Consider the following 13,108-nt stretch of genomic DNA (forward strand, 5'->3'; position numbering starts at 1 on the left):
TTATGTGACCATCTCTTCTGGTCTCTAATCCTGCTTTCACAGACCAAAGGACAAATACTACAGAACTTAACTCAAAATAACTTAAGGGCTTACAGTCATGGTCGACAGAAATCACATGGCCTACAAATGTGAGCTATACTGGAGTCCTGTTTAAAACAAAACAAAAACCCATGTTACTCCGACTTCTTATTTTCACACGGACTGTAATTAGAAGACACCTGATAGATTGTTGGTGTAAAATTGGCTATTTTCACTCTAATGAAAAGGTAAACATTTCCATTTTCAGATGGAATTGAAACTAAACACTGCCTCTGCCCTGGCCGATCCTATTTTGACAAAGAGAACGGTTCCAAACTAGAATGGGGAATAAACCTACAACCAGACACAGTGAAGTCCCAGAGGACAGGGCTTATTCATCCAACTTCTGGAATAGTAGCTGGGTTTACACTGGTTTGGAAAGGTGAAAACTCCACGTCAGCACGTGTTAAACCACACTGGCTTTGGGCCGTGGGTGGAACAGGGACTCTGGAAAGGACCAGAGGTCACCCCTGTGAATCGCTCTACCTGAGGCCTACCATGCTTGCCTTTACTTCAGTTCAAAGGCGGGGAGTCAGCATTTGTCCTCAGCTCAAACCCAGGCTTCTCCTACAGACCTCCCACAGCGCATACCAAAGGCCACCAGGGTGCTTCTCACAGCCTGTGCCCAACCTGCACTTCCAGTTCAGTGTTTGAGACAGTCAAAGTGAACATGGTGCCAACTGGGACTCCCGGTCATTCCCAGTCTGAAGCCATTTTTCCAACTGATAAGGCACACAAGAAGAGAACGCTAACAATGGGGAGAGAGGGCTAAGGGACTATAAATGCACACATAAACTCATCCACATGAACTCTGCAAGGATGAGTGACCCGAAGGAGCCTAAGTAAGGTGGCTTTACTTTTATTTTCAAAATGTTACCTTCTACAGTCAAAGAAAAGCAAACAAGAAGGCAATTCCATCTTGCCCTCTTAAAAAACAAAACAAAAACCAAACTCATTTGTTTTTAAAGAAAAGTACACACACACACACACACACACATCAAAATAGCTATGCTACTCTGCTAAGTTTTGTTTAAACTTCCAACTTTTATAACATATTTTCATAGAAATGAATGTTTGTTTAAACTTCCAACTTTTATAACATATTTTCATAGAAATGAATGTGAATCAATATAGGCAATCAAAAGATCTTCCTACTGTAATAAGAATGCAGAACACAAGCTGGGCGATGGTGGTGCACACCTCTAATCCCAGCAGTTGGGAGGCAGAGGCCGGCATGTGAGTTCAAGGCCAACCAGGTCTACAGAGCGAGTACCAGGACAGCCAGGGCTGTTACACAGAGACACCCTGTCTCAAAAAAAAAAAAAAACCAAACAAACAAACAAACAAACAAAAAGACACAACAGCAAAAACAAAAACAAACAAAAAGGAAATGTAGAATACCTCTTCATCTATTCAACCCTTTTCTGAGCCCATGGAAACTGTCAAATCACTTTTACATCAAATTAGACATATCTCCAAAGATTCATGTTCTAAGGAAGCTAGAAAATAGGTACGCTCCAATACCATAGCGTGTTTGCCCCAGTGTCCATGCCCTGCACACAAAATCCAGCTGGACCGAGAAAAGGAGAACTCACTACAAGTACAGAGGTACTTCATGAAGGCTCTACACAAGTGGACACTAAGAGTAGGGGCTGAAAGAATACTTTCAACCTGCCCAGTGCAGGTTCACGCCCGAAAGAAACATGCTCATCTCTCAGGGCACGTTTGTGAAGCCCAGGAGAGTCTGGTTTCCCGGGTCAATCTCTGTGGTGAGAGAAGCAGGACTCTCATGAGAGCAAGGGGAGAGCTGGAGCAAGGGACAACACAAATCCTAAATTATATACCAAAGTCCTGTGGAAGATCGTAAGGTTTTTAACATAATTCAGGAACCCCCAGCCCAGATTTCATGGTCAGCAAATATGGTAAGAAGTAAAAAGAACAGTTACTATCGGAGGGGAAAGAGAAGAACATTCCAGCAGAGGATAGCAGAGCCAGGCCTTGCATCCTGGTGGCAATGAGATTTTTTAAGCGGCAGGCAGGGGGGATAAAGTCAGAGCACAGCATACATGAGCTGATCTGCTTACTTCTAAGTAAGACAACCAGAGACACATGTCTGGAACCAAGACCCATGACGGGAAAACGGGTGAGGGCTGCTGAGACAGTCGAGGGGATCGTGCTAAAGTTCAACAGTCACGTTGGAAAGGACTAAAACATGGGGAGAAAGTTGAAAGGCCAAAAACCGTATAGCCAAAACTTTGTCTGGCCTTCTTCCTCCCCTCCGTCAGCACCAGGCAGTGACCACAAGGCCAAGGCTGCCACCGAGCTGTCCAACCGGTGACATAAACTGCAAAGAGGCAGCACGATTCGAAGACATTTTACACAGGAGCGCCAACAGTTTCTGTCAGATGATCCTTCAGAATAGAGACACTCGATGTAAGAAAATCCCAAGTTCAAAACAGCAAAGCTTACTTTAACTTCAATGCTTAAACCAAGTAATTACCCATTATCAGTATTCTAACTAGATTTTGTAGCAATCCGAAGGGTTGCTCCCAAGTGCATTTTATCTTTTCAGTTCCTATCTAGGGTTCTGAATTCTTGAGTTCAGCTGCTGGCTATAAATAGGGTATTTGGTGATTGGCTCCAACTACATCCCTTACTTCTGTTCTGCCTCGATGCCCCACCCCCACACAAAGTCTTTCTCTCTCTCTCTCTCTCTCTCTCTCTCTCTCTCTCTCTCACACACACACACACACACACACACACAATTTGAAAAGTCCATGTTCTAGAGCTCTGCAATCTCTTCTAAAACGCTTAGGTCATTACACACCTGCAGGCCATTACACACCTGCAGGCCATTACACACCTGCAGGCCATTACACACCTGCAGGCCATTACACACCTGCAGGCCATTACACACCTGCAGGCCATTACACACCTGCAGGCCATTACACACCTGCAGGCCATTACACACCTGCAGGCCATTACACACCTGCAGGCCATTACACACCTGCAGGCCATTACACACCTGCAGGCCATTACACACCTGCAGGCCATTACACACCTGCAGGCCATTACACACCTGCAGGCCATTACACACCTGCAGGCCATTACACACCTGCAGGCCATTACACACCTGCAGGTCATTACACACCTGCAGGTCATTACACACCTGCAGGCCATTACATACCTGCGTACTCATAAAACCACTCCAGACACCGCTTACTGGAGAAGGCTTCTTCGTCCGTCTTTATTCTCGTGGACTCATATTTCCTATACATGCTACAAATTGAAAAAGCAGTTTTATGTTATTGAAGACACTGAGTTTGGGTAGCAGGTACTTTCCATAGCAGATTTTGGTATAAGCCAGACGTCTACTCACCTGGGATTTTAAATACATTTTAAAGGTTCTGCTTTTTCAAGCATAAGCAGTTTCAAAACTATCTTAATATCTTAATAAAGAATTTAACAGTAAGGAATACAACTAACTTATCAACAATCAGTAAGAATTAAATATACTAGTTACTTGATAAACTTGCCTCACTAGAAGTTACTAGAGATGATTCTAGGTAAAACATGTCAAGAAATAAAGCATTCATAAGGACCCTTAAAAAAACACTAATTATTCCTATCTCTCCATTAAATTCTCCCGATTTCTGTGTCATGAAAATGGGGTTAAGCCCAGGCTCAGGCTAAGGAGGAACTTGTCAGTGGTCAGTCATTCCAGAAAACAGTAAGCAAATAAAGGTAAACATCAACTCATGTCCAAGCTTCCAGAGCAAAACTGATCCCGAGGCAAGGGAGAGGGAGAACAGCTCCCCAGCTCCTGGGGCCCCACCCTAAGCATGCTGGGCAGCCTGCGCTGGAGGCCTGGATTTCAAAGAACAGCCTTTTGCAACTCAGGAGTCCTGCATCTTGTGACAGGCCTGAGGGGAGCGTCCCACATGGAGCAGGCAGGGGCAGGAGCTTCAAGTGTGGCTACAAAACGTGTATATATTCTAACAAATCACATATATACAGATGCGTTAACATTCTTGGATAATAACTTTTATTTATATAATATAATAACATAAAGCGCATAGACAACTCTCCACTTTAGTAAATGTACTCATGAACACTGATCCGTGACCTAGACAATGACTGACTGCGGGTGCAGATCCCCGACAGGAATTCCAGCAGCTGTCAGGCTAGGATGCCATGCTGGACGGTATTGAGTTATTGAAACTACAAACCCCAAGTCTTCCTTCTCCTATGTAAATGCAGTGGATACCAACCAGGGGTTCAAAGAGAAAGGGACTGAGCATTCCTATCTTAGCTCCTAGCCTGTAATTCAACAAAAAAACTGTAGTTCTCCCGAATAGCAGCACCAGGTAAGAATTCCCTAGAAATAAAACTTACCTAAGACCATACAATGGAAAAACAATGCAGCAGCTAAAAGAAACAAAATATTGGTGCCCATTATCATACAGACGAGCCTCAGAAACATCACGCTAACTGTAAGGAGTGAAACCCAGAAGGCCCTTTAGACAAGAAGCCATCAAGGCGAATCCCATAAGGTATAAAAATGGTTGCCTGAGGCTGGGAAGGTGGAATGTCCATCACTGGATTGTACAGACAGTTTATCCAACTCCGTTAACACTAGAAACAAACTGAATTATCCACTTAAAATCTATCAACTTCATGGTATATAAACAAAGTTCTAAAAAGGTCAAGAATCAAACTCAAAAGCTTCACCTGAACTGCTGCCAGCTTTGAAACTGCTTTTTTCATAGTCCATTAGTATCATAACAAGTTATACTGAAAAAAAATTATAGCACAGAATGCTACATGAGTGTGAGAATTTATTAGTTCCCTGATGCAAGGTACTTAGCCTCCTAAACCTGAAAAGCACTGGCCAGAGACAGCTGGTGGCTGTCCTAGGACCTCCCTTCTGACAACAGTCATCCCTGCTGAGCTGGTGGCTGTCCTAGGACCTCCCTTCTGACAACAGTCATCCCTGCTGAGCTGGTGGCTGTCCTAGGACCTCCCTTCTGACAACAGCTATCCCTGCTGAGCTGGTGGCTGTCCTAGGACCTCCCTTCTGACAACAGTCATCCCTGCTGAGCTGGTGGCTGTCCTAGGACCTCCCTTCTGACAACAGTCATCCCTGCTGAGCGAGTAACCCTGGCATCGCTTTCCTTTTCACTGTTTCTGTTCCTCCAACTGAGCTGTAACAAATGAAGCGGCACAGCAAGAAAGGAAACAAAAATCATCCCAGTCCCTCTGTTTAAAGACGGAGTGCAGTCCACTCATGAAAAGATGAAATGACCCAGAGTGGGAACGGGGAAGGATTGAAAAAAGGAGAAAAGACATGTGATGTGTCATGTGATTAAAGAAAAAGTTACTTATTAAGATCAAGGCAAACAATAAAGACACCTAAGAAAAACACTGAACAGTCTTTGGCATCATCATCATGGGGAACAAGTGACTTGTCTGATGTGATTTAAGTAGCCTTGTCTTCCATTTTCATTAAATTCTCAACAATATGAGAAGAAATTCCGAGTGGCTGGTGCATTGGGTAGGTAAGGACACTCAGAATAGCTGCCTCATTCTGGTCCTGCAGCTGTGGCTAGTGAGACCCTCTCCAAAGGACAGGCTTCCCAGGCTCTGCCATCCAGGCACCAATGTAAAGAAGCTGATGCCATGCTGGTTACAGAGGATAACTGATTAAGATAAAATTAAAGGCCGCACTTTAATCCCAGCACTCAGAAGGCAGAGGCAGGCCGATCTGTGAGTTCAAGGCCAGCCTGGTCTACAGAGGCAGTTACAGGACAGTCAGGGCTACACAGAGAAATCCTGTCTTGAAAAACCAAAAAAGATGAAACTAATTTCTAAAAATTCAAATTGCCTGTTTTCTTTTTAAGTTCTACAAACCAAGACATACAATAGACACCCTTAAATAACTGCACTTTGAAGCATTACCCACAGAAGCAAAGACTACTTCGGTCTGCACTTGCATTCACTGCATGAACACCTGAAACCTCCATGCACACGGCCTGGACCTGGATCGACAGCCTCTGCACTCTACCTGTCATGCCTGCTTTTCTTGGCAGATAGGTCATCTCCAGAGGCAGGTCTTCTCTTTTTCCTTGGTGGCATCACTTTACTAAAGCAGTCTGAAGAACTGCAGGACCGCAGGCTTCCTACGGAACAAAGTCAGACAACACAAAATTAAGGCAAGACACACACTGACTCCCAAGCAATGCCACTAAGTAACAATGCCTGCCTACCCTGGGAAGTGGTTAGATGGTATCAGTCAACACCATTACAGAGAGAAAATGGCTTTTAGTCCCTCTTTGAGAAAACGTTCTATCAAGAAATAAACCTTGCCATTACATGAGTGACTACTCCCCACCACCCCAAATTGTAACAGAAATAGAAGTGAGCTTTACTGAAAAGATTGCACACAGAAGTCACCAGGCCCTGCTCACACATGTCAACGCTCCAAGACAAACTGTCTTGCCGACACATACACACACTTCATGCGGCAAGCAGACTAGCCAGCGCACCAGTACTAACACAGGCTTCAAGGGATGTTGAGATGGGGAGACTGGGAGGGTGGACAGAAATTGGACTTCAAAACAAAGTTTCATAGTAACTGGTCCTTGTTTCTGTCACTTGCAAATGACTGCCAACTTCAGAAAGGGCTTGTCAAGAAGTGTAACTGTAACTTAGAAAAAGACGTGAAAATCTGACAATATTCAGTAACAGTGGGAATATGTTCTCTCTCTCTCTCTCTCTCTCTCTCTCTCTCTCTCTCTCTCACACACACACACACACACACACACACACACACACACACGGTGCTGCTGCAGGTCCTATTTTTAACCCTTGCTTAACTCACTCCTAAAGAAAAGGACTACGAAGGAAGACATTACTGCCTCGGCAAAGAAGGAATAAGAGAAATGAAGCAAAGGGTAAAACCTGGGCAGTCTTACCACACACTGTCTTAAACCATTATTAGTTTTATTTAAATATTAAATGCCCCATTTGGGCATGAGTGCCCCCAGACATGCCAATTAGTTCTCACAAGAACCCTGTGCATGATGGGCAATTCTCTACATAACAGCTGGGAGGAACCACAGCACAGGCTTTCGGTGACTTCCCACAGTCTCTACAACGACTGTACACATTCCTCCAGCCCTCCTTCCTCACCCCTGAGTTGAAAGGCTGTGGACATCCACCTGGAAGCATGCTAGGCTTGGCAATCTGTACTCGATGGACACTCAACTGGAGTCTGGGCAAATGCTAACCTAGTTTAGGCCTCTTATTCATTCATCATTTGAAGAATGGGAAAGGTGTCCTCTCTCTTTGGCCCTCTGAGAATTTTCTTGAGAATGAAAATCCATTCAACAAACACCCGATGACACATGCTGTGTGTAGGTGTGTGCAGCTGAAGGGTAGGGAACTGGTGCTCAGTGGCACAGCCAGCTCTCAGCCACCATCAGCCTCAAGCTCTATAACTCCTAGCCCTAGGGAGTGCAGCCTTCAAAGGGCCTCTATGATGTCTCAGAAGCCAGAGCAGAGTCTGGGGTGTGCGAGTGGCTCCACAGCCACATAGGGACCATGGCGAGAGGAACAAAGGCTCAAGTATTTGGTAAAGAGCTAGGAAGATGGATCGAGGTCAGATGACAGTCAACTGGGAGGCATGAGAGACAGGGCCAGAGTGGTCAGCAGCCAAAGTCACAACCTGCTGTGAACAATGGTGGCTGGAACCAAACCTCACTTTTAGGTTTCTACCATCCCGCTACATTTCCTTGGTGATATGCTTCTAGGGTCCCAAATGGACTCAAGCCCAGAGCCGGAACTGGACAGTCTCTGGGCATCAGAGTCCACTTGCTCCCTCAGTCTAGAACCTAGGCATATCACACCCAGAATCCCTGCCTGGAACCTAACTACATCTTGTGTCCAAGAGACACAGAGTTCTCTCTACCTCTCACAATGGCAGCAGAGAAGAGGGAAAGAGCAGAGGGAGGGGTGGAGAGAGGAGTGTCTAGCACCCCACACACTCATTCACCTTCCCTACAGAGAAGTGTCCTGGTCACAAACCACACTAGTGTACTCCAGCGTTTAAACACTGCAGTGTCCTGAGCTCCTGCAGATGATCAGCATCTCTAATGATGTTATCCTAGCTCACTGATGCCTCGGGTAGGCCTGCTGAAGGAAAATGCTGGCTCTACCTAGTCATAGATCCTGAAACAGTGTCCAGAACTGAGACATGCCTGCCACTGCAAGCAGGCTTCCGCCACCCTAGATACGGACACACCAAAGAGACAGAAGGGACAGACAGTTCCTTCTAAGAGCATCTGGGCTGGCAGCAGTCTCTCCCTCCCACGGTATTTACAGAACACAGGGGAATGCACTTATCTCCTCAGTCCATGAGAAATGAGCACTTGAAAATAATGTCTCCTCCAATAAAACACAATTCACTAGCTCCTTCAGCACCGGCTTCTTTAGAAACAGCAACACAAGTCTGCTTTCACCAACAATGCATCTTGGGTAAGCACACAAACACCTTACATCAACTAATTTTCTTACCAAGGACTGCTTTCTTTCTTCTATAAGTTTCACGAATCACTATCTCCTATCTGTGTAGACCTCACTCATATTCTCAAGTCTGGAACTTTATTCAACACTGTTCTCTCCTAGTTAAGAGACAGACATGACTTTTTCCCCAATCTTTCTGTTCTAAGTATCGGCATAGTAACCACTACCGACCATTTTCCACAAATAAGCCATGTCTACCCTCTCCAATGACAATAAGTCTGCCCCTGCACAGCCGCTTCACCGCACAGGCGGGGGGTGGGGGGGACACAGACCCAGAGAGAACTTTCCAGGTTACAGGAAAAGCAGTGTTTTGCATGTTTACCTAAAAGAACAATTTCCCAACATGACCCAAGTCAGCAACATACACAGGTTTTGCTGCACACCTGCTTCCGGCCTCCTCTGCTCCTTCTCTTGCTTCTCTTGCCCGGCAGATCACAGCCAAGAGAACCTATGAGGACTTTGCAAAGCGCACAGGTACGCGTGGTCAACGCCTATCACCTCAGACTGCAACACAACACTCAGGAGGCTAAGGCAGAAAGGTTGCAAGACCAACACTAGCTATCTAAGAGAGTTCAAGGCCAATTCGAGTTGAAGATCAAGACACTGTCTCAAAACAACAACAACAACACAGGAAAGGAAAAAGGTACATCTTTCTTTGTAGTTTCTTTTTGGGTTCACTCGTATATATAATAATTTATGATAGTAAAGAGATACTTTATTGAGTTCCTCAGACAATGAAGTATTTACTGAATAAATGTGTTCCTAAATTATGCACAAATCAAGCTGCCTAAAATCAGAACTTTTCCAGACACCTGGAACACCTACAATTAAATAACGCACCATCATGTCTGATTCATCTCCCATTCGACAGCAAAGCTAACTTCACCTTTACTGGCAATACGGTGATTCTTAAAAATAAATCCTTAAGTCTAAATAAGTGGTCTACAAATCTTATTCATTTATCTCAATAAATTTAGACTCTGAAGCTTAAATATATACATCACCTCAATTTAACTACATCTTTACAGAAAAAAGTCAAAAGGAGATAATACAGTCAAGAACAATCCACCTAACAGTTCAGGTGGGGGACTCAGGGCCACAGCTCTGCGGGCTCTCACGGCCACAGAGCGCTCTGCCTGGGAGTGCTGTCTCCTGACCGCATACAAGCCAGGCAGATATTCTACTCAGACCAGCACACCAGCTCTTAAGCCTTCCAAACAGGCTCAGGTAGGCTTTGAACCCTGGATCCTTCTGCCTCAGCCTCCAGAAAGCTAAAACTACAGACACAAGTTTCTTCTAAATGGTATGGCATTAAGATAATCATTAAAGAGATAATGAAAATAAAATTGAGGGTCAGCGAGATGGTGCACCCAGCAAAGGCATCTGTCATGAAAACTCGGCAACCTGAGTCTGATTGCCCCAAATTCACACAAAGGTGGAAAACAATTTTGAACCTATTCCAGAAAGTTCTCTGGCCTCCACACATACATACACCTTACACACATACATGGACACACACACACATGGACATACTACACACCGCATATACACACCACATACATACATACACATACCACACACACACACACACACACACACACACACAAGACTTTAAAACCTAATCTTATATAAAGGTTTTTACCTGAACGTTCAGATTCATTTTGGGGGGTTTAGCATTTTAAGAGAACAAGTTATTTTTTATCTTTTCATTTAAGCCAATTAATATAGTCTTTCTTCCCGTATTAAACAGTTTAAAATACTATTGATATTTTTCAATAGGTCTATTTTAGTATTGTCCCAGAAAATCAAGTTTTAAAGGCAACTTGAAGTCACCTGGAACATCTATTCACCTTGCTGCTTTCCTAACAGTTTAAGTTGGCGTGCTGTTCAGAACTGATGCCTGAGCAGGTACTTCCCCCTTTGTGTAATCATCTTACTTGACCGGACTCAGCAAGAGTCCCTGCTAGAGTTAATCTCTTATATGATCCACCAAAGGAGGGAAAGGCTGTTTCTGACTTGTTCAAACTTAACATGTTCAAAACGCACACCTCAATCTGCCTCGTTCACGTTGGTGAGCCAGCTGTCCACGGAACTGTCTCATTTCACAACACTGCACGCAGCTCACTCTGCCCCACCAAGTGTTTCCAGGAAGTTGGCTGCACTACTCACGCAATGTTGGAGATTCCACAGTGTCAGTTGATAAATGCATAGCATTCTTAGACATCTCACCAGTACCTAGGATTTTATTTCATTTTCTTGAACATATGGGTGAATTATCTGTTCAAATAAAACTAGTAATTTTTTTTTTTTTAAGTTTTCCGAGACAGGGTTTCTCTGTAGTTTTGAAGCCTGTCCTGGAACTCGCTCTGTAGACCAGGCTAGCCTCAAACTCACAGAGATTCACACCTGCCTCTGTCTCCCAAGTGCTGGGATTAAGGGCATGTGCTCCCACTGCCTGGCAAAACTAGCAATTTTTAAAAGAACAAAATTTTCCTGCTATTTATAACAAAAGGAATTCCTTTTCTTTTATCTCTAAGGAACCCTGACTCTGGCACACAGAATCACTTTCCTGACTTGTTCCCCGCTCCGTGTTTTCCTTTTGCTAACTCAGTCCTCTGTTTTGGAGCTGCTCTTCCTCTTCCTCACCTCCCTGGCTCCCTTGTGGAGAGCAGAAGCATAGGCAGGGGATGAGGTGCCCCACCTTCTGGCAAGGTCCTGGCCCTTCCACACACCATGTTTATGGTAGGTTCTCAGACTCCTGTTGGGCCAAGACAGTCAAAGAAACAGCACACTTGCTCGTATCTGCAAGCCTCACTCATTTTCCACTGTCTAACTTTTACCATGTATGCTGGAGAGTAGGAAACACAACAGATGCCACAGCCAGATGTGGCACTGTGGCGACCGACTAGTAAACAAGCCCTGGCCCAGGGATACGGTTTGATGGGTAAAGTGCTTGTCCTACAAATATGAGGACCTGAGTTTGATTGCCAACACCCACATAAAAGATGACCATGGTGGCATGTGCCTGTAACCTTGGCCCCCGGGGAACAGATAGACAGGCAGATCTGGATGTTTGCTGGCCAACCAAGGCTAGCCCAAACCAGTGAGCTCAAGGTTCAGTGAGACACCCTATTTTAAAAAATAGAGTAGAGAGCCAGGCGGGGGTTGTGCATGCCTTTAATCCCAGCACTTGGGAGGTAGAGGCAGGAGGATCTCTGTGAGTTCGAGGTCAGCCTGGTCTACAAGAGCTAATTCCAGGGCAGGCTCCAAAACTACAAAGAAACCCTATCTCAAATAAAAAAAAAAAAAAAAAAAAAAAACAGGGTAGAGAAGCAAGTGATGACATCTTGATGTCAACCTCTGGCCCCTCCGTGCACACCCATATGGTGTACCATGTATACATCTGTACACATACATATATCATATATATACACACACTATAGCATACACATACAAGCATACACACAAACACCTATGAGTATATATATACCCCATGAGCACACATGCCCACACACAACATGAGTGTGCATGCACTCTGTGAGCACACACACATATACACATACTATGAGCACCAACCGACACTGTCCAGGTCATCAGACATTCTTTCCTCCATCGCCTTCCCCAATCAAAACCTACAGTTATTATATTGTCATTTTTAAGTTAAACGTTTAGATATGAAATTTCCATAGTAACAATTACTCATTTAAATCTAAACTCCAAAATTAACTATATAATATTCAGAAGTCAGAAATAATGTGTTGTTACCATAGCTAAGACAATCTTAGAGTCTTACTAATACAAAATCTTATTTTAAAAACTAAAACACCACCACCAACTGTTAAGTCAAAAAAATCTTCATGACCACCAACAGCTTCAAGTAGAAAGCAGTGTTTCTTTCCTTAATTATGAACTTGACCCTGGAGATATTATTCCAGTTTTACTGAAAGTAGCTGAGAGTTAAACCCAAGCACAAACGCTCATCAGGAGGCTGGAGAACATATGATACATCCATGAATTGGACAATTAAGCAGTAATTTCAAAAGAGAACATATCCTTTTATAACGTGCTACTGAAAATGTTTGCCCCTGACCACCTCAACACACCCGGCACCGTCTGTTCCCCATCCCATCCTCCCCTGCCTGGTCTAACTGGGGATGCAGAGAGAGGAAGTTGAGCAGAGAGCCCAGCTACTCTGAGATGCCCTCCTTCTCAGCAGGGCAGGAAGCCTGTCTCCATCACGGACTGGTAGCGCACAGCAGGTGTGTCAGTCTGGACCCAGGGAGGACTGAAAAGCCAGTGCATTCCAACAGACTATTTCTTCAAACTCCTTTCTATGCTTAAATTTCAATCGGCTCTGAATCAGTCTGGAAGGAGGACGTGGGTGAGGTCTACATGTCAACACTCTACCATTAAATGGAAAATTAAATACCATGGATGTTTCAAAAAA

The 13,108-nt window shown here is 44.4% G+C and overlaps 1 protein-coding gene across 7 annotated transcripts in view; it reads right to left on the bottom strand.

The window, feature by feature from the left end:
* The window catches only part of Dcun1d4 (defective in cullin neddylation 1 domain containing 4), a 90,411-nt gene that overhangs the window by 39,158 nt on the left and 38,145 nt on the right, over positions 1 to 13,108 (bottom strand). For all 7 annotated transcript variants that reach the window (XM_048414875.3, XM_085691776.2, XM_085691777.2 and 4 more), the window contains 2 exons: positions 6,143 to 6,257; positions 3,266 to 3,357 (listed from right to left, as the gene is read on the bottom strand). In XM_048414875.3, the coding sequence (XP_048270832.2) occupies positions 3,266 to 3,357; positions 6,143 to 6,257 (207 nt within the window). The remainder of the gene's footprint in view (positions 1 to 3,265; positions 3,358 to 6,142; positions 6,258 to 13,108) is intronic.

Source organism: Myodes glareolus, chromosome 8 (genome assembly GCF_982192425.1).
Source record: "Myodes glareolus chromosome 8, mMyoGla1.1, whole genome shotgun sequence".
In the NCBI taxonomy this organism is placed as follows: Eukaryota; Metazoa; Chordata; class Mammalia; order Rodentia; family Cricetidae; genus Myodes; species Myodes glareolus.